A 27,396-nucleotide genomic window follows, 5' to 3' on the forward strand; every position below is an offset into this window, starting at 1 on the left:
CGCACCGACCGACCGAGTCGCAGGAGCATTTAACGCAAAGGTAGCCTGACACCTTTATCCTGACACGCGCCCCCCGGCAGAGCCGAAGTGACCGCCGTCACTTCGCCGCTCCACTGACCGGTCTGACAGAAGGACAGCGCCGCCTGCGCCACTCCGACTGCAGTGCCACTTGATAGAGTGAGACTGACAGGCAGTCAGGCCCTGCCAAAGGCGCCATAGGAAACTCCGCTCCGCCCGACCCAGGGCTCGGACTCGGGCTAAGCCCCGGAAGACGGCGAACTCTGCTCCGCCCGACCCAGGGCTTGGACTCGGGCTACGCCCCGGAAGACGGCGAACTCCGTTCCGCCCGACCCAGGGCTCGGACTCGGGCTAGGCCCCGGAAGACGGCGAACTTCGCTCCGCCCGACCCAGGGCTCGGACTCGGGCTAGGCCCCGGAAGACGGCGAACTCCGCTCCGCCCGACCCAGGGCTCGGACTCGGGCTAGGCCCCGGAAGACGGCGAACTCCGCTCCGCCCGACCCAGGGCTCGGACTCGGGCTAAGCCCCGGAAGATGGCAAACTCCGCTCCGCCCGACCCAGGGCTCGGACTCGGGCTCAGCCCCAGAAGACGATGAACTCCGCTTCGCCTGACCCCAGGGCTCGGACTCCGCCCTGGCCTCTGCCGAACAACCTCCGCCTCGCCCAACCCAGGGGCTCGGGCTCGGCCATGGAAGACAGACTCGACCTCGGCTTCGGAGGAGCCTCCACGTCGCCCGACCTTGGGCACAGGCCCGCCACGTCAACAGGAAGCGCCATCATCACCCTACCCCGAGCCGACTCGGGCCGCAGAGAACAAGACCGGTGTCCCATCTGGCTAGCTCCGCCAGATAGGCAATGATGGCGCCCCGCTAGCCCTGTGACGACGGCGGCTCTCAGCTCCCTTACGGAAGCAGGGAGACGTCAGCAAGGACTCAACCGCTCCGACAGATGTCCCTCCGCCAGGCTCCATTGCTCCTCCGACAGCCACGACATCACACCAGCAGGGTGCCAAGATCTCTCCGGCTGCCACATTGGCATGTACTTAGGGCGCTAGCTCTCCCTCCACTAGACACGTAGCACTCTGCTACATCCCCATTGTACACCTGGATCCTCTCCTTACGCCTATAAAAGGAAGGACCAGAGCCTTCTTAGAGAAGGTTGGCAGCGTGGGGACGAGGGCGGGACAGGCGCTCTCTTGGGGCCGCTCGCTTCCCTCACCCGCGTGGACGCTTGTAACCCCCTACTGCAAGCGCACCCGACCTGGGCGCGGGACGAACACGAAGGCCGCGGGATTTCCACCTCTCTCACGCCCGTCTCCGGCCACCTCGCTCTCCCCCCTTCGCGCTCGCCCACGCGCTCGACCCATCTGGGCTAGGGCACGCGGCACACTCACTCGTCGGCTTAGGGACCCCCCGGTCTCGAAACGCCGACACATGGCGCACCGGACAGTCCAGTGCGCCACCGGACACTGTCCGGTGCGCCAGCCACGTCACCCGGCCGTTGGGTTCTGACCGTTGAAGCTTCTGACAGGTGGGCCACCGGATAGTCTGGTGGTGCACCGGACAGTCACTATTCACTGTCTGGTGCGCCTTCTGGCGCTGCTCTGACTTCTGCGCGCAGGCGCGCACTATAGCGTTGCAGTCGACCGTTGGCGCTGTGTAGCCATTACTCCGCTGGCACACCGGACAGTCCGGTGCTACACCGGACAGTCCGGTGAATTATAGCGGAGCGTCTCCCAGAATTCCCAAAGATGGCAAGTTCAGACTGGAATTCCCTGGTGCACCGGACACTGTCCGGTGGTGCACCGGACACTCCGGTGTGCCAGACCAGGGCACACTTCGGTAGTCTTTTGCTCTTTTTATTTGAACCCTTTCTTGGTCTTTTTATTGGTTTGTTGTGAACCTTTGGCACCTGTAGAACTCATAATCTAGAGCAAACTAGTTAGTCCAATTAATTTGTGTTGGGCAATTCAACCAGCAAAATTCATATAGGAAAAGGTGTAAGCCTATTTCCCTTTCAATCTCCCCCTTTTTGGTGATTGATGCCAACACAAACCAAAGCAAATATAAAAGGGCAGAATTGAACTAGTTTGCATAAGGTAAGTGCAAAGGTTGCTTGGAATAAAACCAATAATTATTTCTACTAGATATGCATGGAAGGCTTTCTTCTTATTTAAAATTTTGGACCACGCTTGCACCACTTGTTTTGTTTTGCAATGTTTTGGAAATTCTTTTTCAAAATCTTTTGCAAATAGTCAAAGGTATATGAATAAGATTTTGAGAAGCATTTTCAAGATTTGAAATTTTCTCCCCCTGTTTCAAATCCTTTTCCTTTGACTAAACAAAACTCCCCCTTAATGAAATTCTCCTCTTAGTGTTCAAGAGGGTTTTAGATATTAATTTTGAAGAGGGTATACAAATTTGAAATTATATAAAAATTAAGATACCAATTGAAAAATCTTTTCTTAAACCAAATTTGAAAGACTGCATTTTTGAAATTGGTGGTGGTGCGGTCCTTTTGCTTTGGACTAATACTTTCTCCCCCTTTGGCATGAATCGCCAAAAACGGATACTTGTGAGTGAAATATAAGTCCTTTACAAACTTTCTCCCCCTTTGGTAAATAATATAGGAGTGAAGATTATACCAAATTGGAGAGCGTTGCGGAGCGACGACGAAGGATGAATAATTCGATGGAGTGGAGTGGAAGCCTTTTGTCTTCACCGAGGACTCCATTTCCCTTTCAATCTATGACTTAGCATAATATTCACTTCAAAACACATTAGTCATAGCACATGAAAGAGATATGATCAAAGGTATATAAATGAGCTATCTGTGCAAAATATCAATCAAAATTCCTAGAATCAAGAATATTTAGCTCATGACTAAGTTTGGTAAAAGTTTTCTCATCTAAAGGCTTGGTAAAGATATCGGCTAATTGATCTTTGGTGTTGATGTAAGCAAACTTGATATCCCCCCGTTGTTGGTGATCCCTCAAAAAGTGATACTGAATGACTATGTGCTTAGTGCGGCTGTGCTCAACGGGATTATCTGCCATACGGATTGCACTCTCATTATCACATAGGAGAGGGACTTTGGTTAATTTGTAACCATAGTCCATAAGGGTTTGCCTCATCCAAAGCAATTGCGTGCAACAATGACCTGCGGCAATGTACTTGGCTTCGGCGATAGAAAGAGCTACAGAATTTTGTTTCTTAGAAGTCCAAGACACCAGAGATCTTCCCAAGAACTGACAAGTCACTGATGTGCTCTTTCTATCAATCTTACACCCTGCCCAATTAGCATCTGAATAACCAAATAAATCAAAAGTGGATCTCTTGGGGTACCAAAGACCAAACTTATGAGTATAAACTAAATATCTCAAGATTCGTTTTACGACCCTAAGGTGAACTTCCTTAGGATCGGCTTGGAATCTTGCACACATGCATACAGAAAGCATAATGTCGAGTCGTGAAGCACATAGATAGAGTAAAGAACCTATCATCGACCGGTATACCTTTTGATCTACGGATTTACCTCCCGTGTCGAGGTCGAGATGCCCATTGGTTCCCATGGGTGTCCATAAACATAAACATAAGTTACCCATGGTATGAGATGTTACGTCCTCCGTGTGTCATGATTGTGTTGTAGGGCAAGTTTTACTTGATAATGTGGACGTCAAGACGCTGCAATTGAAGCAACTTAGAGACCAGATCGGCTTGATGAATCAGGAACCTACTCTTTTTGCATCTACAATTCTTGAGAATATTCTTGATGGCAAACCTGATGCCACAATATCACTCAAAGAGAAAATGTAAGTGCAACAAACTGTCTTCCCCATTTTTGCTGCTTCCAGTTAATACCCTTGATGAAACAGTCCACTGCACATAGTCTGGCTTACTTATCGTACCTTATGTTTTGCATCAGATTTGGGTCAAGCATTAATGAGATCAACTAATTCTCCCTGTTTGGATCATCTATAAAAAGGCATATGACTATATTTAAACCATTGTAACATATTTTTCGAACAGTCTAGCCGTTGGGTGTTTTGTTTTTGTCATTAGCTCCAACAATACCACACATTTTCAGACCTCATAACAAAGCTCACATAACCCCAAGAAACAATGTGCATGCCCAACTGAATCACATTCTTTCCAACTTTTGAATCATATATGCTTTTAGCCAACTCCATTCCACCTCACTTTTATTTATGGAACAAATAGGCGTGGACGAGCTGATGTGGTCGTGGGATCTAACACAACCGCGCGCGGGCGAGTTCTCCTTCACCATGGTGCAGGGCAACGACGCGTTGCAGGACCACAACCAGGTGGAGACAGTTGTTGCCACCACCTTCATCGGTGTTTACGACAACCTCGGGGGTGTCGAGGCGTCCTGCTTCATCTCTAATCACCTATGTGTGCATACTGTTTGTATGTGCCTCTCTTGCTACTCGCTAGCTTGAGAGTTGAATTGTTTGGGTTACTGGTTATTTTTAGAGCTGCATCCCTGCGCTGTTGCGATTGTCTACACTCTACAATAACCACGAGAAATATGTTTCTTTGTTAAGTTGTACCACTATTTTGTGAATAAGATAAAACATCAACTGCTACAGGTGGTGGATTCTTGGGTTCTTGTCGAGCAGCTACCAGCTAATAAAGTATTTACTTAGGTGCGTTTTTGTCATGTTTCAACTCAGTGGACTGTTTTTGTTACAGAAAGTGAATTTTATCTCCCAATTATTTTTGATTTGCCAATAAGCATGAATGGTTTCATTTAGTAGACTATCTGCCGGGAGTTGATTGCAATTTTCAAAAACAAATAATGGTGATGAGTGAAAATTGTCAGATATTTTGCAGTGATTCAATTTCTCTACTTTTTTTAAGTGGGAACTAGAAATGCCCATTTTTGATCCACCTATCCAGAATTCACAAGAAATAGGACATGAGAAACAGTTGAGATGTGCAAGTATCCTCCATGAGGAAAATAAGGAATGCCAATGACACAACAAGTGGGCAAATGTGCTCTAGAAGATTAATGGAAAATCCAATGTTTCATAGGAGGGAACTTTACCTGATAGTATTTTATTTTCTCAGCGGTCCAATGATGATGCGTTAAGTTCATGGGATATTGAAGCCATGAGACATGCATGTGAGGGTATTGGAGAGGACATAATGTGCATGCTATATCTTTTCTATGCTATATATGGACACCTGTTACATGTGCTAGATGATATCGAGTTTTATGAAAAGCGGGTAGAATGCTCGGTGAGTTAATAATATGAATAGCCTGTTACTGAGCAGCAGATCTTTTTCTATCTATCCGCTTTGGGCTCTGCCTTACCTCCTTTCTTTCCTGTCGTCTCAAGTTAGTGCCCTTCTTTGCTTTTTTGATCAATTTCATAAGCAATAAGCTCCACTTTCTGATATTTGCCTCTTCTGAATCGTTTCCAGATATTGGAGCTTCTGGCCCCATTGCAAGTGCAAATCCATTGTGTTTTGCATTGTAATGGTTCCGTTGCGAAGCACGAACAATTACCTAGTATTATAGATGTCCAGTTAAAGTGCCTACTTTAGCCAACATGTTAAATGCCTGCTCCTTTTAGCTGGCAGCCTAACGAGTCAAATTCATTGTGCGTACCAGTAATTTGATGCGCTTCTCTCATCTTTGGAGTAAAAAAGACGTGTGGCCATATTCTGAAATTTTGTTGGATCAGTTCACAATTGATTGGATCGTTTGTCTTTTTAATAGTTTGTTGATCGACATGTTTAACCTTAACAATCACCGTATAAATGCTAGGCATTATTGAGGGAGATGAGAAAGATGAGATCATGCAGGCTTCAATTGAGTTGAAAATTGCTAGGATAGAAGATGAATACATAACTGAGGTGTCCACTTTCAAATAGGTTCCTGATTGATTTTTGCAGTTATATCTATTTATGTACTCTATGTTTTGTTTTGTGAGGGGATACGATAATCATGATATTAATCATTTGCGTGCGTGCAGTTATATCAGTCTGTGCGCTTGACCAGTCATTTGCTACTTGCCGTTTCCAGTGTCGGGCTTCCAAGGGCGCAAGTTCTGGCCCGGTCACTAGATGGGCCTGTATGCCTGATTCAGTTGGAATGGGAAACGCACGCCGACGGCCCGAGGGGTGCAGTTCCGCGCAGCCGTCGGCCATCGCTTCTGGCAGCGCGCTCACCCTCCTTCCCAATTCGCAACCTCCCGCCTCTTTTTAGGTACCAACTGTTGGTTGCTAAAGGTTAGGGACCGACGGTCAGTCGCTAAATCCTTTTGTAGCAACGGTCGATTGGTCGCTAAAAGTCTAGAAATTTAACAACTTACGGTTGGTCGCTATAGATATCGTCAGGGACTAGCGGTGGGTCGCTATAGAGCAAGGATCACTATCAAATCTTATAGCCTGAATGTAACTGTAGATGTTAGTGACTAAAAATTAATTAAAACAAGTAAACATTGATCGCTAAATTGTAGTAAAGAAAAAAAGAATTGTATAAAAGAAAAAAAGAATTATGGAAAAGAAAACTGTAACACTATAAAAATCATAAAATAAAAATAATGCATTTAGTTATTAATGATATTTATGGTAATGAATTTTCTTTTAAGTGTTTGTTATGTATTTGCATTTGGAATAATTTTTTTATTGCGCATGATTGATTTTTGGTTATTGAATAACATTTTTTCTTAAATGAAAATTCTAGTAAATAATAAAAAAAAATTATTAGCCCAAAAAATAATATTTTATTTATAAATAATTTTGATTTAATTACTATAAATTTTAGGGTTATTTAAAAATGTATTTCAAATTTAGAGAAGGAAATAAAAAAAAGAAAAAAAAAGAAAACCTAACCAAATTGGCCCATTAAAGCCCAGCCGCACTCCCCTAACCCTAACCGGCCGCCACCTAAACCTAGCGCGCGCCACTCTCCCTGGCAGCCGCCGCCAGGAAGCCTCCACTCCTCCCTCTTCTCTCTCTTCTCTCCTCCCCTTCGCCGGGTTAGTATGTCGGTAGGCCCAGGTCAAGCTGAACTCTTGGAAAAGAAGAAAGAAAGCGGAGGTTTAGCCAAAAACTAGCGGAGAACCCCTTCGCGGCGCAGCTCCTTTCTTCCTCCTCGCGTCTCTTTTCCCAGTCGACGCACCGCCAAAAACCCTGGGTGACTGGGTTTCTACGCCTCCTTCGTCATGCTGCGCCACCTCCGTCTGCGCTCACCGGTGTCCGCTGTTGCCAGCGCGGCCGCTGCAATGGCGTCGCTCACCAACGTCGCCTACGCCGATGGCCTCTTCCGCTGCCAGTCCCAGCCGTCGAATCCAGGCGACGAGGACAATTTGGGAGCCTCCGCGTTCGGCCGCGACCCGGAGACCCTGGAGCGCATGGCCCAAGCGCTGCGGGAGATCAACAACTCACCGCTCGCTGGATCAGGACCTTCGTTCCGGCGCTGAAGATCCTTAGACTCAGCTCGAACAACTTCAGCGGCCAGATCCCTCCAGAGCTGTCGCAGCTCTCGCAGACCCTCACTGACCCATCGATCTACAGCAACAATCCCGGGCTCTGTGGACCTCCTCTCAACCCTTGCCAAGACACGTCACATGTTCATGAAGGAGATGTCGGAGGATACCGGGACCCATGGTTGTACTACTGTGTGATCGCTGGAGTCGTTTCTGGGTTCTAGCTGTGGTACGGGATGCTCTTCTCCGTTGCGAAGTTGAGGTGCTCTGTTTTCTTGTTTGCTGATCGCGTACAGTACAGAGTTATGCAGAAGGTGCATCCTACCAATCATTTTGTTATATCCAAAGATTTTGATGAACTGCTCAAGATGGCAGCTGCTAATAAAAGGTTTGTGCTTGTGTTCACTTCTTATCATGTAATTATGGCCTAATTTATCCATGCTAGTCGTGCGTGTTACCCTATTCAATATGTATGGAAAACTGTAGTGTGCCTTTTATTTTTATATTGAAAACAATAACTTAATTAGTTAATTCATCAGGGAAGAGTTAGAAGTATTTACAAAAGAGGTCATTCGCTTTGGAAACGTTGCAAGGATCCTCAGTGGCATAACTTGGACCGCTACTTTGAAAAGTATAGTTTTTTTTTCTCAGTACCTGAGTTTGTGGACGCGTTTACTTTAGACTATTAACTTTATTTCTGTTTGTATTCCATTAGGCTGGCATCCGAACTAGCCCCACGAATTTATCTGAAAGGAAAAGCAGAATCAGTGATGCAGAAACTGGTTACATGTGTTTAAAATACAGTTGTAAAATGGCCTGATTTGTTTGGCTTCAATGTCTTATTTGCTAGCCTATCTGAACTTGCTTGAGAATAAAATGATTTTATTCATGTGATTTCCAGTGACTTATTTCATTATATACAATGCCATTTTGGCTGCTTCTGTATCGAAGCCACATGAATTAGTAGTCAAAAGTGATGCCAAATGCTATCTACGTATATTGTTTCTGAAGTGGCTAGGAGCAGTATAATTGTATTATTTGGATAAGGAATCCCTACTTCCCTAGCACCATTTATGAATTTGTGTATTTTTGTCATCGGCCAATTTGGCCTTCTTATTCTGGTTATTAGCATCACATTACTTATTTTTTCTTCCTACTTTTTTGCTCTCAGGAATTATATCATGAATTGCATGCTTTGGATAGATTGGAACATGATTATCGCCTTAAACAGAAAGAACATGATTGTTTGAGTTTAAGAGGTTAGTTTTATCAACTTCAAATGAGGAATTAAATAAAAATTATGGCTACAGTAACTTGTCTCAGATTCTGCTCAATTTCCACGGGCATTTAAGCAGTAGGATATAAAATTCTACACTTTTCTGAATGATACATTTACATTTACTTCTACATCTCATCCCATTCTGTGAATAGAGTTACTTTGAACTTTTAATGAATTAGGGTCTACCTGTGATTCCTTTGCAGGAGACAGTCTGGATATACTGAAGCAGGAGACGATTCTTGATTGTGGTGTTTTGTGGAAACAATAAACAAAATTCTGTTTGAAGACAGAACGTTTGTGTCATCTATCCTTAATTCGGTATGTATTATTCTTAAACTAATGGCATACAGGTACATTTTAGCTACAACTTCAATAATTTATTGGCCCTTTTATGTGTAAAATAACAGCTTCCTGGTGTTGATCCCAATGATCCATCTGTTAAAGGTCTCTGTATTGTGATGCAATGAAATTCATGCTGCCTTTAGACTATAGCATTGTTCAGCTTCACCTTGACTAAATAAGAATAAATATATTATCTGTCACCAAATCTTCACATGAACTGCTATCTTGTATTTACGAATCTTGACTAGTCTAGTAATGTATGTATGTGGAAATATGAAGGTTTCTTTATTTCTCTTCTTAAACAGCAAGAGAAGATGGAAGACAAGTCAGACAAAACAGAAGACGAGAAGAACTGATGTAGCCATGTTCATGCTTCCACTGTTGAAATGCATATTCAGCATAGCTTGCTCAGCTCCTATCTGCTGTTTCAACGTTGATTTAAAAGAAGAGCTGGTAGTTGTGGACTTTTGAACAATAGCTGGAGTGATATGAAACATTAGTGATGTAGTTGTGGGCTTTTGAACTGCTTCAAGCTGGAGTGACCGCTGTGGTGCTTTTGTGACTGATCATCTCTAGAGCTTTTGTGAATGATCTAGCTAGCTATCTGTAAATGATCTAGTTGTGAATGATATTATAATTGTGATGCTTTTGTGAATATATAATTGTGGTGCTTTTGTGTTTATGTGATGGATCTATGACTGTGGTATACTGATTAACTGTGTAAAAATCTGTGATTTGTGGTGCTTAATTAAATGTATATTTTTATTAATAACAACTGTAAAAAGGGCGACTTTCTGTTGGTTGCTAAATGTATAGTATGACGACTTACGGTTGGTTGCTAAATCGATAGTACAGCAACCCACGGTTGGTCGCTAAATATACAATATTAGCAACGGACGGTCGGTCGCTAAAAAGATGTCGGTCGCTAAAGCCTTTAGCGACGGCACTTACAGCGACCATCCTTATGGGTCGCTAAAAGTTTTTAGCGACCAACCGTAGGTCGCTGAAGGCCGTTTTAGCAACCAACCGTAGGTCGCTGTAAGTGAACCGTCGTGTAGTGTGAGCAGCAGATCTTTTTCTATCTATCCGCTTTGGGCTCTGCCTTACCTCCTTTCTTTCCTGTCGTCTCAAGTTAGTGCCCTTCTTTGCTTTTTTGATCAATTTCATAAGCAATAAGCTCCACTTTCTGATATTTGCCTCTTCTGAATCGTTTCCAGATATTGGAGCTTCTGGCCCCATTGCAAGTGCAAATCCATTGTGTTTTGCATTGTAATGGTTCCGTTGCGAAGCACGAACAATTACCTAGTATTATAGATGTCCAGTTAAAGTGCCTACTTTAGCCAACATGTTAAATGCCTGCTCCTTTTAGCTGGCAGCCTAACGAGTCAAATTCATTGTGCGTACCAGTAATTTGATGCGCTTCTCTCATCTTTGGAGTAAAAAAGACGTGTGGCCATATTCTGAAATTTTGTTGGATCAGTTCACAATTGATTGGATCGTTTGTCTTTTTAATAGTTTGTTGATCGACATGTTTAACCTTAACAATCACCGTATAAATGCTAGGCATTATTGAGGGAGATGAGAAAGATGAGATCATGCAGGCTTCAATTGAGTTGAAAATTGCTAGGATAGAAGATGAATACATAACTGAGGTGTCCACTTTCAAATAGGTTCCTGATTGATTTTTGCAGTTATATCTATTTATGTCCACTTTCATAACTGGACACTACTGAAACCTGGAACTGAATATTCAGCTACCATATAAACCCGCTAACTTGCTACTACACAAACCTGCTAACTTGCTACTGTAGAAAACTGAAATATTCAGCTGCCATATAAACCTGCTAACTTGCTACTACACAAACCTGCTAACTTGCCGTTTCCAGTGTCGGGCTTCCAAGGGCGCAAGTTCTGGCCCGGTCACTAGATGGGCCTGCATGTCTGATTCAGTTGGAATGGGAAACGCACGCCGAGTCGCCGACGGCCCGAGGGTGCAGTTCCGCGCAGCCGTCGGCCGTCGCTTCTGGCAGCGCGCTCACCCTCCTTCCCAATTCGCAACCTCCCGCCTCTTTTTCTCCCCGCCCCGCGCGGCCGAACAAAACCCTAGTCCCCCTCCCCACTCCCTCAGTCCCCATTCCCACACCGTTGGTGGCTCGGAACCGCCACTGACCACTTCCCTGACCCCGCGCTCTCTCCCTCTCACTACAGTCGGAGGGCGGCGGCGGTGGCGAACCGACGGCGTATGTAAGGTACGCTCTGTTGCCATCTCCCCGCCCCTACCACTTCAGCAAGTGCACTCCCTCACCCCCTCCTCCCTCCTCCAGTTGGTGGATAGAGAGGTGTTGCGGAAGCCGGGAAGGTATTGCGCAGGAAAACGCAGCCTCCCCTATTCGCTGGTTTTGCACTGTTCACCTGTCGTCCTATGTTTCTCTTTTCTATTAAAAAAGCTTCCGTTTCCTTCAGTTCACCACCTGTTCGGTGCTAATCGCAGTTACTATCTTGCCGTTACTCCGAACATGGTGGCCGCATCTTTTGATCTGTGTGCTTATAACTGCAGAATTGAAAGCCACAGCCCATTGCGGTAGTTGTTTGTTGTATGTGATACGATGAGCAGGAACATTAGGCGTATCCGAATATCCCTGTCAACTGCCGTTAGAGTTGGGTCAGTGACGAATTTCTTAATCTCCGAGAAATGGAATTTCACTCATTCAATTTATCTCCAGGAATCCAACTGAACATTTGACTTGCTTGTTCCGGGAGATCTCTTGCCTAACTGTGAGCGAGCGAGTTGTCACAGAACAGTTGGCTGCTCACAATGGGGACACTTTCAATGTCCGACGCCAGCCCTATCCCTGCCAAGAACTGGGATGCTTCCCCTGTCAAGCTCGAGGCTCAAGGTGGTGACGCCATCCTCGGCATGAAGGAGGAAGAGCGACTACTGGAGCTCGTGAAGGATGAGCAGGCTGATGGAATCTTGGATTCATTACCAATTGACCTGGAGGCCAAGAATGGCGATGCATCACTCATCACTGAAGCCATGAAAAAGGAGGAGGAGCAGCTTGAAGACACCCGGATCAAGGTGCAGGAAGAAGAGGAAGCCAGGAAGAGGGAAGAGGCTGCTAGACTTGCTTTTGATCCTGAGACACAGTATAACAAGTTAGATGAGCTGCTGACAAAGACACAACTCTTTTCGGAGTTTCTACTTGAGAACATGGATCGGATTGCCGATGTATGAAAATCCCACTGTCTTGACAAGACATTTTATATGTTTTTTTCCATTCTTGTACTGTCTTGCTTCTTTTGCTGACGATAGTGGTGTTGCCTGGTTGTTATAAACAGGAAAGTGTTGAAACTCAAGCTGAACAGCCACAGGTAGAAGAGAAGAAGAAAGGGCGCGGCCGGAAGAGGAAAGCAAAGCCACAGTACAATGATGTGAGTGCAGTCTTCATACATTGTTCTCCATCTTTTGTATGATGTGAGACTGTGAGTGCAGTCTTCATACATTGTTCTCCATCTTTTGTAATTTGTTGTATTTGTTGTCTCTAGTTTCGGATCATCAGGTTTCATCATACCTACCCTACTAAAATACTACACACTATCTTCATATCTTGATTCCACTAATAGTAAGCATCTGACGCTGCTGGACTTATGCTTAGGGTGTTGCTGCTGCTCATCATGTTAGGTGTGGCCTTGTTCTGTTGTTAATAAACTCATGTAGTATTATTAGTTGAAAACGTTGTTCAAAGATGGGTGAAGCTCTAACCCAGTTGTATTCCTTAGTAAGAGTTGGTATATGAGGATAATGTTGCATGGGTTGTTTGAGTTGTCAGCATCTACTGATCTAGTGGCTATATGATTATGACACTTACACTCAAATATTTCTGAGGGTCGTATTCAAGTTATGAATACAAGGAAAAAATATTGAAAAATAATTGTTCTAATGGATTAAACATTATGTTAAGTTTTTATTTGTTCTGACAACAAAAAACTAAATCACTATGCAGAAGAAGGCTAAGACGGCAGTGGCTGCCATGCTCACAAGATCTCGCGAAGAACGTCTTGCGGAAGATTCTACTCTCTCAGAAGAAGAAAGGTGGGAAAAGGAGCAGGCTAATCTTGTGCCGTTATTGACTGGTGGAAAGTTGAAGTCATATCAGATAAAGGGTGTCAAGTGGCTTATATCATTGTGGCAGAATGGGCTGAATGGAATACTGGCTGATCAAATGGGCCTTGGGAAAACCATCCAGACAATTGGATTTCTTGCTCATCTGAAAGGGAAAGGCATGCATGGTCCATACTTAATAATCGCTCCTCTGTCCACTCTCTCAAACTGGGTGAATGAAATCTCAAGGTAACCATCCAAGGTATTTGGTCACTGTCCATACCATTGACGTTCTAATTCCATCACTTGATTTCAGGTTTACTCCATCTCTGGTTAGTATCATATACCATGGAGGTAAGGCTGCCCGGGCAGAGATCCGAAGGAAATTTATGCCCACAAATGTTGGCCCTGATTTTCCGATAGTAGTGACTTCATATGAGATGGCCATGTTTGATGCTAAATTTCTTGCTGCCTATAAGTGGAAGTATGTTGTTGTGGATGAGGTGATGGAAAAACATATTCTCTAAATTATTATCTTTTGCTATTTTTCTTTTTCTTTTTGTATTTACAAGTCAGTTCCATATTTATTTCTCCAGGGGCATCGTCTGAAAAATGCTAAGTGTCTATTATTGAAGCAGCTGAAGCGCATACCAATGGATAATAAGCTCCTTTTGACTGGAACACCCTTGCAGAATAATCTTGCAGAGCTCTGGTCACTATTGAACTTCATTTTGCCTGATATATTCTCGTCACATCAAGAGTTTGAGTCATGGTATAATTCGCTCCTACACTTTCCTATTTACTCCTTTCAATATTTTATTCATGTCATTCAATTAGTACTTGCAACTCATTACTGAAGTGCATTGCAATATATATACTAGAAGCATATGTTCTGTTCATCAGTGTCTGTCATCTTAATATGCAAAATTGCAAATGTCTTATATATAGGTCCTAATCATAAGTTAATATACACTGGAATAGTAAATATGTGTATTGCTGGTTTAGTGTTTTATAGTAAATATACACTGGCTATGTCATATCTGTTGAACGTTAGCAGCAATCTAGTATATTGTATTATTTTCTCAGTTATATTCTGTTTAGTTTCTAAAATGTTTTATATATTTAGACACTATAACTTGTGGGGTATTTCTGTTAAATATTCCATGTATTATATTTGATTTGTCCTGCCTTTGTCGTACTTTCAAGGTTTGATTTTTCTGGTGGAAATGAAGAAACTGATGAGAAGAAAAGGCTGCATGTTGTTTCAAAGCTTCACGCTATCTTGCGTCCATTCCTTCTAAGGCGTATGAAGGAGGATGTGGAACAGATGCTTCCACGAAAGAAAGAGATAATCATATATGCCAACATGACTGAGCAACAGAAGCAAATCCAGCATCACTTGATCGAAAAAACATTTGACAACTACTTGCACGAGGAATCAGATATTAGTATGTTGTCATGATAATGCACACATATTTTTGTAAACTTGTAGTAGACAGTAGTTCAGTACACCAGTATGTTCCTAGGTTAATAACCATAGCTGGCCTTTTTTTTTTCACTCTGCAGTATTGAAAAGACCTGGCATTAGGGCAAGGTTGCATAATCTAATGATTCAGCTGAGGAAGAATTGCAACCATCCTGATCTTTTGGAATCTCCAGTTGATTCAACTGGTATACCCCCATTTTAGCCAGTGTCTGGCTATTATCTATTCCTTTTATGTGCTTCTCTCCTGACCTCTTTGTCCTGTGGGTTTTTTTTGTTTTGTATCTTGCAGGTTTATATCCACCTGTTGAGAAGCTTCTGGAACAGTGTGGTAAATTCCAACTTTTTGACAGGTTGCTAAATTTCCTGATGGCGCAAAAGCACAAGGTATATGGTTTTCTCTAGTCACTGTATCGTATATGCACACTAGTTCAGGTCTGCTACATTTATAGTATCTCATTTCAACTGTGTTTCTGTTTGTAGGTTCTTGTATTCTCGCAGTGGACAAAAGTGCTGGACATTATTGAATACTACCTTGATTCAAAAGGCCATGCTGTTTGCCGAATCGATGGTAATGTGAAACTGGAAGAAAGGAGGAGGCAGGTAATGTTGTAGCCTGTGACAGTACGTTTATTGTTACTGCAACCATTGTTCTAAAAGCTAAAAGACGACTGCCATTATAATATGTGCTCTGCCGCACTCGTGTGCATTTTTCGGTGAGGGGAGAGGCAATCTTGAAGCACTTGTTTCGTTACCATTTCCTCATTTAAGTTTTGGTTGCTTGTATTTTTACATGGCAGATAGCAGAATTCAATGACGTGAATAGCAGCATGCGTATCTTCCTCCTGAGCACAAGGGCTGGTGGGCTTGGCATCAACCTTACTGCCGCTGACACCTGTATCCTCTACGACAGCGACTGGGTAAACTCTCTTTGTCAATCAATCCATGGCACATACCGATACCCATCTGCTGAAGTCTGTCGTTATTAAAAAAAAACGCGTACCTCTTCTCCTTGTGGCTAACTGGCTATCTATGTACCCACATGGCGGTAGTTATGTCTATCTAACGCGCATAACTTTTTTTGTGCTTTACTCCAGAACCCTCAGATGGATTTGCAGGCCATGGACCGATGCCACCGGATCGGCCAAACACGCCCAGTGCATGTGTATAGGCTGGCTACGTCACACTCCGTTGAGGTGCGGCAGTCATCTGGGAGTTGAAGACTGTTGTTTGGGTTATCTAGTGAATGTACGTACATGCCTACTCACCACCACGCATCCCATCATTCGCAGGGGCGGATGATGAAGAGAGCCTTTGGGAAGCTGAAGCTGGAGCACGTGGTGATCGGCAAGGGACAGTTCGAGCAAGACAGAGCTAAGCCGAGCGCCTTAGATGTGATACCTCCGACGCATCCCAATCTGGTCCTATAGCATAAAACACCAAAGAAAGAATGAACAACAGATTTTCTAACAACAGATTTTCTTTTTGTTTGAACGTACGTAGGAAGGTGAGCTGCTGGCGCTTCTCAAGGACGAGCAGACCGAGGAGGACAGGATCGTCCAGACCGACATCAGCGACGAGGACCTCCAGAGGCTGATGGACCGGAGCGACCTGATGGGCCCGCCGCCTGGCGCTGGCGGCGCAAACGCGGCCTCGCCTCTTGTACCGCTGAAAGGCCCGGGCTGGGAGGTGGTGGTGCCGGCCAAGAGTGGCGGCGGCATGCTGTCGTCGCTCACCAGCTGAGCCGTCGTCGCTGCGGGGATCTGTTGTGCTTTTGGTTGGTCGCACGCACTCAGTTTTGGTTTGCCCCCCCCCCCCCCCCCCCCCCCCCCCCCACTGGTGCTGGTGGTTTTGGTGGCAGCTGTTGCGCTGCTCAGGCGATGGCTGTTGAACTGGGGCGTTGCCCCTGCAGAAGTAGCTTTTAGTTTAGGATCAGCAACAAAACAAGCAGGACTCTAGGCCATGTGTGGTCGACTCTCCGTACGGTACCCAGGTCGTTTACAGTACGGAGGTCGTTGCGTTAGATTACGTGGGTGGGTGATGGCCTCATGGGGGATGGGACGGTTGGTTGAACCAGACACATGCCGGTTGCTTTGTAAAGTTTGTATCACGTCGTCCGTGATACAATGCGGTCCTCCGTCTACAAGCGTGCTGATCCTCTCTTGTTTGGCTGTCTTGTGATGTTTGTTGAGAACGCTGAACGAACGCCCGTACCGTGACAAAGATCGGTTCCTGGTCTTGTTACTCTTGTACAGTCTACAAAAGGAGAAGGCGAACGCTGCAACAAGGTTGGTTCCTGTATACTATACTCTCTGTCAGTGGCACATGAGTGTACACCAAATACGAAGGAAAGATATAAACTGTACAATCATCACTCGCGTCCTCCCAAACCACGCGCACGTACGCAGCCTCATTTTGTTATACTAGTCTGGTACACGGTCTGAACATTCTGCTGCTGGGAACGCACGCACGCGTCCGTCAAATCATGCAGAACAATTGGGATGGACGACTTGTGATTATGCCCCGTGCAGCATGCGCGGATTTGTTTTGTTTTTTTTTTATTTCGTCCGCAAAAGTCAATGTGAAAGATTGGACTTGTGTATGCAGAAGATGGCGACTCGTCTGACCGACTCGCGCGGCCTCATGGCCGGCCAGGCGATCTCGCGCGGCTGCAGGTTAACGAAAACTGAGATGTGGTTACTCACTAGTCACTACTACAACAATTACCTTAAAAAAATAAAAATAAAAAAACCGTCCGGCCTTGTGTGTGTGTGTGTGTGTTTTTTTGACTGCTTCGGTCAGTCTGTGTCCGGCATTGCGTTGCACTGTTCAAGGTGGCAAACGGACCCTTTCACGAAACAAAGACCACGGGAAAAGAACCCGACACGCGCAACCTTTACGACAGATGTGGAACCAATACCAACCATACACCCCCGGCCGCCGCCGGCATCGTTTCTTTCCTCCATCTTCTTCTTGTTCTTCTTCCAGACCTGGTCATCAGGCCAGGCGACGGGTGGCAGGAAGGCGGGGATAAGACCAAGCGGACAAGGCAGGTGCCGGCTAGCTATTACTAGAACCACCAAACCATCGAAATCTTCTCTGCCCAATCGCGCGCGTGGTAATACTAATCCTCCTGCGTTCCCCACACACGTACGCTATATATAAATCCTCCTCCTCGTCGTCGCCGCCGTCGCAGATCGCCCGCCCGCCCGCCCGCCTATGCTGCTGTTATAATAAAACAAACCAACATCTCCGTCGGCTGACGCTGATCCACCGCTGCTGCTCGCTGCTAACCGATCGCCTCTTCCCCGGTTCCGCGCCGTCAGCCAGCATGAGCCGAGGGGCGGGGGGCGGCGGCGGCGGGAAGCTGGGCCAGCACGTGAGCTGGCTGTGGCGTGGCCCGCGCCGGGCGCTGTGCGCGGCGCGCGACCTGTACGTGCGCAGCCTCACGGGCTGCGCGGGCCACCTGCCGGGCGACGCCGCCTTCGGCTACCCGACCTTCGCCGCCGCGCCGTCGTTCGGCAGCTTCGCGTCCTCGTCCTCGTCGCGCCGCGCCTCGGACGCCGACCAGGACCTGCGGGAGCTCGTCCGCGCCGCGTCCCAGCGCCGCGCCGCCGAGCTGGAGCGCCAGCGCCACCCGGCCGCCGTGCCGCGCAGCCGCAGCGTCGCCGCCGCCGCCATGGCGCGCATCGACGAGGACGGGCCCTGCGACTTCGCCTCCTCCGCCGCCGCCGTGTTTCCCAGGAGCCGGAGCTTCGCTCCCGGAGCTGGACGCGTCGTCGGTGTCGCCGGCCGCAGGGGCAGCGTGGCCACCCTCGCCGCCTGATGCTTCTCCCCACCTCCTCCTCGTCGTGATCATGATTTGATGCTTGGACAGAGGTTTCAGAACCTCTCCTCATCTTTTTTTTTTTTCTTCACGCAAGACGCAACCGTTGTTTGTATATTCTACTGTATCTGCTAGTGGAGTCATGGTACAGAAAGAAAATTTGTTTCTCTTTTATTTCGGTTTGGAAGATAAGTAGACGGAGGGCCATGGAAGGCCGGCGCACGGCAACGGCGCCCGCCGTGGCATGCGTACAGGCCATGCGCCAAAACGAGAAAAACTAGTGACACGTGGAATTTAAGTCGCTTTGGGTGGAAATTGAAACATACAATAACAAAGGAATTGAAACCTTTCTACCAGTTAGCAAATGAGTTTCATTAAAATTTAAACTCCATCGATGTCCAAGCGCATGTCGAGTTTTGATTTGTGAGAATGTTTTTAACAAAGGAATTGGGCCTCTACAAAGGAATTTAAATTCCAGTTAACAAAGGAATTGGGCCTCTACAAAGGTTTTCTTGACATGTGTGAAAATGTTTTTTTTTCTTAATACAATGTCCAAGCGCATGTCGAGTTTTGATTTGTGTAAGACGATTTACCTAACTACTGACCGATAGATGAAAACCTCCATCGATGGACATCCTGAACACCAGCCTGCAGGTTAACATCTGCCAAGAGGCCCCACAGACTCAGATATTCAAAACCATAAGCAGGTTGCCATCAAAACGATACTCCATCCGTTTCGTTTTAGTTGTCGCTGGATAGTGCAAAATTGAACTATCCAACGACAACTTAAAAAAACCGAGAGAGTACGTTACATAGCTTTTTTTTCTAAATTAACCCAAAGTCTACTTACTTGATTTGCATAGCGGAATAATGCTGGGCGTGTTCGGCTGGCTACAAGCCGACACTGTTGCAGCTGTTTGGATTGCTGCAGCTGCAATCCATAGAGAGAAAAATACTGTAGAAGCCGCAGCCGCAGCCGGATTGCAGCCGCAGCAAGCCGCAGCGAACAAGCTGGCTGTCATTTATTTGAGACAGCTCAGTTCGATGGAACCCGTCAAGAAAGTGACAGAGCAATCCAAAGCTTCCATCTGAGTCGGTAATCCGAAAGCTTATTTGCTGGCGCTTTTTTCTTCTTCTTCTTCTTTGTTCCAAAAACTAACGGGTATTCAGGAACGGAAACGGTAATCTCTGTCCGAGACGGAGATGCCAAGATTACCTGGCCTGCTATAGTGAAAGTGTTGAGAGCGACATCATTTTGTCACACAAGTAATAAGCTTTTAGATGCCTCGACAAATGATGTTGGACCATAAAAATAGTAAGCACGATAGTGATTGATTTTGATTACCCCCGTTGAACTGTCTTTGTGAAAACAAGAAAAGAACCATCCATCCATTGATTTGCTAGAAACCCTTGGCCGGTGATTGCTAGAACTTGTGGTCCAATCTAGTTGGCTACTACAAGTTATTTGTTTCCCCAGTTTCAGATCATCGATTCCGTGTCTAACTGCAAGAACGCGCACTGTTCTGCTGAAGCATTTGCGATTTTGCTTCCACAGCGTTACAAAATGGAAAGAGCGTTCTGAGCCGTTCTTGCAGCAGCGCCTTGTAAACGTGTCACACAAAAGCAAGGAAAAAAAATATTTGGCACGCAAGAAACCGAAACAAAAAAAAAAGAAAAAAAATGATTCCATTGCCGGGATTTGAACCCGGGTCGCCTGGGTGAAAGCCAGGTATCCTAACCGGACTGGACGACAATGGACATTGTGCTTTGTCTACGTGGTAACGTTTCTTTACCTCGTGAATGGTGTCGGCTTCTCCAAGCCTCGTCCTTTTCAACGACCAACTTTTTCCCTGAAAAGAGGGCAACGACGAAAGAAAAAGAGAGTAGCCACGACGGGAGAGTAAAAATCCATCCATCCACCTTTTGCCACTCCATCTAACCAGCTGTAAACACATATATGTAGGCTACGCTTTGAGGGATTTTGTTAGATTTATAGACACATGAGAAGGAAAACTCCGTGTAAACCATGCATGCAAAAAGACAGTCAAGTAACTACGTGCTAAATTATCTCCTCTTCATGACAGAACAACAATTTTTTTTTCTCTACTACCATGTACGCTTAATTATATTGTTTCTTGTTTGTTGCCAAAACTCCTCGTAAAACACCACAGAAAAAAAAACTTTTGGAGGGATAATAAACCTACACTCAGCCACTCAGGAGTAGACCACGTTACCACTTCACCTCGAACGGAGAGAGATGGCGTACAATATGTTGTAACTCAGTAAAAACGAGATTCGAGAGAATAGTGCAAATGACAGTTGTGTTCACTTTATTGCAGGGAAGACAGACTTATATACAATAACACAAGGGTCATCCCCAAGGGGTGTGTGTGGGGGATAGATATCCCCTGGGTCCACTAAAGAAGTAAAAGGCCTCACGAACGGTCCAAGGGCCCAATAATTCGTAAGGTCATTCTTTCGTGGGCCTAGGGAGAGACAGCCAACAAAGGAGACGTGAGACTGATTAGTGCAAACACAGGCGGCCCACAACGTCGAACGAATGGATCACAACAGAGACCCGACTTTCCCGCGCTGAAGCCCTCATGCAACAGAGCCATGCGAGGATAAGTCGGCGAAGGTTACGTAGGGATAAACTCAAGAGGTTCACTATCTTTTAGCTACTTGTTGTTATCGTATCACATGTACTGCTCCACGGCCGAGTATATAAGGCCTAGGGGGCACCCCTTCAGATCGATCGACCCTGTTCTACGGAGCCACTCACAAAAACTCTCTGCGCCCTCTATCCAGAGAATCCTCTTGTAACCACGCTCATATACTCACCAGGACGTAGGGTGTTACGCACTTCTAAGCGGCCCGAACCTGCAAATCTTGTCCATTGTCCCTCGTGCGATCGGCACGAACCATTTTGCTACAGTCGTCGACACCGTCCTACTCCTAAAAGCACCTTGAGGGGCAACCCCGGGTGTGCGGTCGGACCCAAAACACCGACAGCTGGCGCGCCAGGTAGGGGGTGTGTCGACGATCCAAGCTAGCTCAATGGCCGTCACCTTCCACAGCAAGATTACCATGCGTCCCGGATCCACATTCTGCTTCGGGACGATCTCATCCGTGGCGGACGAAGAGGGAATTCTACACCGCCTCGCGGATCTACCGGAACAGAAGTCTCCTCCAACAAACTCCGAAAATGCTGGAAAAACGCTACCTCCGGCTCTTCGGAACAAGATCGTCTCCGGGGAGGCTGGAGCTAGAAGCTCGCTGACCCGGAAGACTCCGCTGTCTACTTCCCCGACGAAAGAATGGACACAGATCATGAGAAGGAAGGAGATCAAGGAGAGGCCAGTCGTTCTTCCCGTTCCTCCGACCTCAAAGGAGAACGGAAAGAAAGTCGCCGCGGCAGCAATACCGCTCTACCCCGACGTCCTCTTCATCGGGAGAGCAGAGTCGCCCGCCGTCTCCGACGATGAACCGACCGCGCCTGGAGAAGAACCACCTCAGCGAGAATCCCGCCGACGAAGGAATCGACGCAGGAATGTTCGACGACATCACGCAGCTGGAGAACGGGATCCGGAGCAGCCTGTCTCGCGAGACGAGGTCTCAGAGATAGGAGAAACTCCGGAAGAACGCGTCTTCAGGGAACGAAGGAACTCCCGACGACGAGATCGCCGTCGGACTCAGGAGCAAGCCGAGCAAGATGCAAGGCAACGACGCGAGAACCCGCTCTTCGGGCGCAACCTGAACCCCGACTTCGCCCGAGCTATGAATACGCCGAGCGAGGTCGGAGGCGTTCTGGCCCGGATAGCTGACGGACTTCCTCGGACCCCCGATGCCGAGGGATACCGGCGCCTGTTCACTCAGGCAGCCAACCATCTTCTACCGCTCGCCCACCCGCCGAACGATCTGCGACACGCCATCAACAGTCGCCGAGACGCGCGAAGCTCTATCAATGCTTCGCGCGAACGGCGGCACGAGAACGAAATTCGCCGTCGGGAGGAGTATGACCGAGATCATGGCTTCCCGACTCAAAGCCAGGCCACCCAAACTGAGTCGGCAACAGCTTCAACTGGTGGAACCACCCGGGGACGGTCGAGGAACCACCACCGCCACTCCCCTCCCCGGGACAGACGACATCCTCGACGACAGGAGGACACGTGCGGAGTATCTGCCCTTACTCCGCGCCTTAGGGCCATCCAATGGCCTCCCAACTTCAAGGTATCCAATGTCGACAAATATGAACCTAAGCAGGATCCAGGGGGCTGGTTAGCCGTCTACACCACCGCTGCTCGGGCTGCCGGGGCATCCGAGGACGTCATGACTGCGTATCTGCCCATCGTCCTCGGGCAAGACGCGCTGCAGTGGCTACGACATCTACCCCTACACTGCATCGACGACTGGGGAGACTTCAGCCGACGTTTCACCGCCAACTTCCAGTCTCTCTCCGACAAGCCAGCGCAACCATGGGACCTCAAATCCATCAAGTGCCGGGGGGATGAGACTCTCCGGTCATACCTTAAAAGGTTCCAGACCATGAGAAACCGCATCCCCGAGGTCACGGAGGCGGCCGTGATCGAGGACTTCTACAGAGGATCTAATGACTCGGCTTTCGTCCGAGCCATACTGCAAAAGGCGCCAACCACCTCCGAAGAGCTATTCCGGGAAGCCGACCTCTACATCACCGCTGACGAGCGGGCCCAGGACCTCATCGGAGGAGCAAAGCCCGCACCGGCGGCACCACGACGCGACGCGAACCAGCCGCCCGACAAGCGCTGGGAGAAGAGGCCTCGCGAAGTGAGAGCACCTAGAGGGGGGGGTGAATAGGTGATCCTGTAAAAACTTCAAACTTAAGCCACAAAAACTTGTTAAGTGTTAGCACGATTATTGCCAAGTGGCTAAGGTGAAGTCTCAACAAAACACAGTACCACAAGAGAATCAAGCACAGAGTGACACAGTGGTTTTATCCCGTGGTTCGGCCAAGACCAACGCTTGCCTACTCCACGTTGTGGCGTCCCAACGGACGAGGGTTGCAATCAACCCCTCTCAAGCGGTCCAAAGACCCACTTGAATACCACGGTGTTTTGTTTTCCTTTCACTATCCCGTTTGCAAGGAATCTCCACAAATTGGAGTCTCTTGCCCTTACAAGTATATGATCACAAATGAAACACAGAGTAAGGGAGGGAAGCAACACACACAAATCCACAGCAAAAGCGCACACACACGGCCAAGAATCGAGCTCACAAGACTATCTCAGAGTTCTCACTTAGAACAGAGCTCGAATCACTTAGAAACACAAACGAATGCGCAGAGACTTAGTGTGGATGATCAAGAATGCTCAAAGGTTGCTTGTGTGTCTCCTCCATGCGCCTAGGGGCTCCTTTTATAGCCCCAAGGCAGCTAGGAGCCGTTGAGAGCAAATCCGGAAGGCCATCCTTGCCTTCTGTCGTCGGGGGCACCGGACAGTCCGGTGCACACCGGACACTGTCCGGTGCCCGATTTGTTTCCTTAAACGGCGAAGACGACCGTTGCAGACCGTTGGCAGATCTGGCGCTGTTGGCGCACCGGACATGTCCGGTGCACACCGGACAGTCCGGTGCCGTCTTCCGACCGTTGGCTCGGCCACGTGTCCCGCGCGGATTGCGCGGCCGACCGTTGGCCCTGGCCGATCGTTGGCTCACCGGACAGTCCGATGCACACCGGACAGTCCGGTGAATTTTAGCCGTACGCCGCCGGCCAATTTCCCGAGAGCGGCCAGTTCGAGTCGCGCCAGCCTGGCGCACCGGACACTGTCCGGTGCACACCGGACAGTCCGGTGCTCCAGACCGAGCTGGGTCTTGGCAGCACACAGCCAAGTCCCTTCTCCTTTTCTCTATTCTTCTTCTTTCTGTTTCTAACACTTAGACAAATATATTAGTACTCAAAACCAATGTACTAAGGCTTAGAAACATACCTTTACTTCATGATTTTCACCTTGTTCATCCATGTACATAAATTCCCAATTAAGCACATGTGTTGGCACTCAATCACCAAAATACATAGAAATGGCCCAAGGGCACATTTCCCTTTCAATCTCCCCCTTTTTGGTGATTTATGCCAACACAACATAAAGCAACTAGAACAAGTGCAAAATCACTTTAAATAGAAACTCAAATTGGTTTTATTCAATTTTGGCATATATGGATCATCCTTTGCCACCACTTGGTTTGTTTTTGCAAATCAAACTCAAATCTCTATCTCTAAGTCAAACACACATGTTGAAGTATAAAGAGAGTCATTCCAAAAGAGATTGATCAAAGATTTCAAAAACTCCCCCTATTTCCCATAATCAATACTTCTCCCCACAAGAAACCAATTATTGACAAGAGAGACAACATAAGAATTTTGACAAACCAAAAATTCTATTCTACTATTTTCAAAATCTCTCAAGTGGTAGCTGATCCATTTATTGCTTTGGCCTTTATTTTCTCCCCCTTTGGCATCAAGCACCAAAATGGGATCAATTTGTGGCCCTTTAACCCCATTGCCTTACCAAAACCTTCACTTAAGAGCAAATGACAATAAGAGTTAATGAGATGGACTTGGAATAAGTTACCCTCTCATCGGAGTGCAGTGGAAGTCTTTCATGGTCCAAGTCCACCTTTCCCTTTCAATCCTCCTTCGAGACTAAATCATCAAACTCAAGCACATGGTTAGTCTCAAAGGGTCAAGTTGTAACACATCTCCCCCTAAACATGTGCATCACTTTGCAACGGACTTGTGAGGTCCAGGGAGTGTTTGTACAACTTGAGCACCACAATAAGCAACAAAATGCAAAAAGGAACATGATCAAAAGCATAACTACATGTATGCTACAATTCAATCCAGGTTCCGCGAATCTAAGACATTTAGCTCACTACGCAACCTGCAAAAGGTCTTCTCATCTAGAGGCTTAGTGAAGATATCGGCTAGCTGGTTCTCGGTGCTAACATGAAACACTTCGATATCTCCCTTTTGCTGGTGGTCTCTCAAAAAGTGATGCCGGATGTCTATGTGCTTTGTGCGGCTGTGCTCAACAGGATTCTCCGCCATGCGGATAGCACTCTCATTGTCACATAGGAGTGGGACTTTGCTCAGATTGTAGCCAAAGTCCCGGAGGGTTTGCCTCATCCAAAGTAGTTGCGCGCAACACTGTCCTGCGGCAACATACTCGGCCTCAGCGGTGGATAGGGCAACGGATGTTTGTTTCTTAGAGTTCCATGACACCAGGGACCTTCCTAAGAATTGGCACGTCCCCGATGTACTCTTCCTATCGACCTTACATCCAGCATAGTCGGAGTCTGAGTATCCAACTAAGTCAAAGGTAGACCCCTTTGGATACCAGAGCCCGAAGCAAGGCGTAGCAACCAAATATCTAAGAATTCGCTTCACCGCCACTAAGTGACACTCCTTAGGATCGGATTGAAATCTAGCACACATGCATACGCTAAGCATAATATCCGGTCTACTAGCACATAAGTAAAGCAAAGAACCTATCATTGACCGGTATGCCTTTTGATCAACGGACTTACCTCCTTTGTTGAGGTCGGTGTGTCCGTCGGTCCCCATCGGAGTCTTTGCGGGCTTGGCGTCCTTCATCCCAAACCGCTTTAGCAGATCTTGCGTGTACTTCGTTTGGGAGATGAAGGTGCCGTCCTTGAGTTGCTTCACTTGGAACCCAAGGAAGTAGTTCAACTCGCCCATCATCGACATCTCGAATTTCTGCGTCATCACCCTGCTAAACTCTTCACAAGACTTTTGGTTAGTAGAACCAAATATTATGTCATCGACATAAATTTGGCACACAAACAAATCACCATTACAAGTCTTAGTAAAAAGAGTTGGATCGGCTTTCCCAACCTTGAAAGCATTAGCAATTAAGAAATCTCTAAGGCATTCATACCATGCTCTTGGGGCTTGCTTAAGTCCATAGAGCGCCTTAGAGAGCTTACACACATGGTCGGGGTACCGTTCATCCTCGAAGCCAGGGGGTTGCTCCACGTACACCTCCTCCTTGATTGGCCCGTTGAGGAAGGCGCTCTTCACATCCATTTGAAACAACCTGAAAGAATGGTGAGCGGCATATGCTAGCAAGATACGAATTGATTCTAGCCTAGCCACAGGAGCAAAAGTCTCCTCGAAATCCAAACCTGCGACTTGGGCATAACCTTTTGCCACAAGTCGAGCCTTGTTCCTCGTCACCACCCCGTGCTCGTCCTGTTTGTTGCGGAACACCCACTTGGTTCCCACAACATTTTGCTTCGGACGAGGCACCAGTGTCCAAACTTCATTGCGCTTGAAGTTGTTTAACTCCTCTTGCATGGCCAACACCCAGTCCGGATCTAGCAAGGCCTCTTCTACCCTGAAAGGCTCAATAGAAGAGACAAAGGAGTAATGCTCACAAAAATTAACTAATCGAGATCGAGTAGTTACTCCCTTGCTGATGTCACCCAGAATTTGGTCGACGGGATGATCCCTTTGAATCATCGCTCGAACTTGAGTTGGAGGTGCCGGTTGCGCTTCTTCCTCTATCACTTGATCATCTTGTGCTCCCCCTTGATCACACGCCTCCTTATGATGAACCTGTTCATCGTCTTGAGTCGGGGGATGCACCATAATTGAGGAAGAGGGTTGATCTTGCTCATCTTGTTCCTGTGGCCGCACTTCTCCAATCGCCATGGTTCGTATAGCGGCCGTCGGAACATCTTCTTCATCTACATCATCACAATCAACAACTTGCTCTCTTGGAGAGCCATTAGTCTCATCAAATACAACGTCGCTAGAGACTTCAACCAAACCCGATGATTTGTTGAAGACTCTATACGCCTTTGTATTTGAGTCATAACCTAACAAAAACCC

The 27,396-nt window shown here is 46.9% G+C and overlaps 2 protein-coding genes and 1 non-coding gene across 4 annotated transcripts; 2 read left to right on the forward strand and 1 right to left on the reverse strand.

The window, feature by feature from the left end:
- The first annotated feature begins 11,077 nt into the window (after window positions 1-11,077).
- Window positions 11,078-16,922, forward strand: LOC541963 (chromatin complex subunit A101). Of its 2 annotated transcripts, XM_023301566.2 has the most exons (15): window positions 11,078-11,347; window positions 11,423-11,457; window positions 11,822-12,327; window positions 12,438-12,530; window positions 13,103-13,449; window positions 13,517-13,703; window positions 13,797-13,972; window positions 14,407-14,648; window positions 14,767-14,871; window positions 14,976-15,070; window positions 15,167-15,286; window positions 15,484-15,603; window positions 15,781-15,879; window positions 15,976-16,077; window positions 16,187-16,922. In XM_023301566.2, exons 3-15 carry the CDS (start codon window positions 11,914-11,916, stop codon window positions 16,424-16,426), a joined length of 2,340 nt encoding a protein of 779 aa, XP_023157334.1. In that variant the 5' UTR covers window positions 11,078-11,347; window positions 11,423-11,457; window positions 11,822-11,913; the 3' UTR covers window positions 16,427-16,922. The 2 variants fall into 2 exon arrangements, with proteins under 2 accessions (XP_023157334.1, NP_001105087.2); NM_001111617.3 differs by lacking the exon at window positions 11,423-11,457 and having other exon boundaries at window positions 11,153-11,347; window positions 16,187-16,825.
- A 387-nt stretch (window positions 16,923-17,309) lies between these two features.
- LOC103648304 (uncharacterized) lies at window positions 17,310-18,683 on the forward strand. The gene has a single exon (XM_020548758.3). It carries the CDS (start codon window positions 18,015-18,017, stop codon window positions 18,507-18,509), a length of 495 nt encoding a protein of 164 aa, XP_020404347.1. The 5' UTR covers window positions 17,310-18,014; the 3' UTR covers window positions 18,510-18,683.
- Window positions 18,684-20,193: 1,510 nt separating this feature from the next.
- Window positions 20,194-20,267, reverse strand: TRNAE-UUC (transfer RNA glutamic acid (anticodon UUC)). The gene has a single exon. It is a non-coding gene; the product is annotated as a tRNA-Glu (tRNA).
- Between the last annotated feature and the right edge of the window lie 7,129 nt (window positions 20,268-27,396).

The sequence above is a fragment of the Zea mays genome, chromosome 2, assembly GCF_902167145.1.
Source record: "Zea mays cultivar B73 chromosome 2, Zm-B73-REFERENCE-NAM-5.0, whole genome shotgun sequence".
In the NCBI taxonomy this organism is placed as follows: domain Eukaryota; kingdom Viridiplantae; phylum Streptophyta; class Magnoliopsida; order Poales; family Poaceae; genus Zea; species Zea mays.

Bases quoted from the DNA above. Each gene is read 5' to 3' on its own strand.
- LOC541963 (XM_023301566.2), top strand. From the start codon at position 11,914: ATGGGGACACTTTCAATGTCCGACGCCAGCCCTATCCCTGCCAAGAAC. The intron at 14,872-14,975 runs GTATACCCCCAT...TGTATCTTGCAG, and splicing joins ATCTCCAGTTGATTCAACTG to GTTTATATCCACCTGTTGAG. The intron at 16,078-16,186 runs GTGATACCTCCG...GAACGTACGTAG, and splicing joins CTAAGCCGAGCGCCTTAGAT to GAAGGTGAGCTGCTGGCGCT.
- LOC103648304 (XM_020548758.3), top strand. From the start codon at position 18,015: ATGAGCCGAGGGGCGGGGGGCGGCGGCGGCGGGAAGCTGGGCCAGCAC.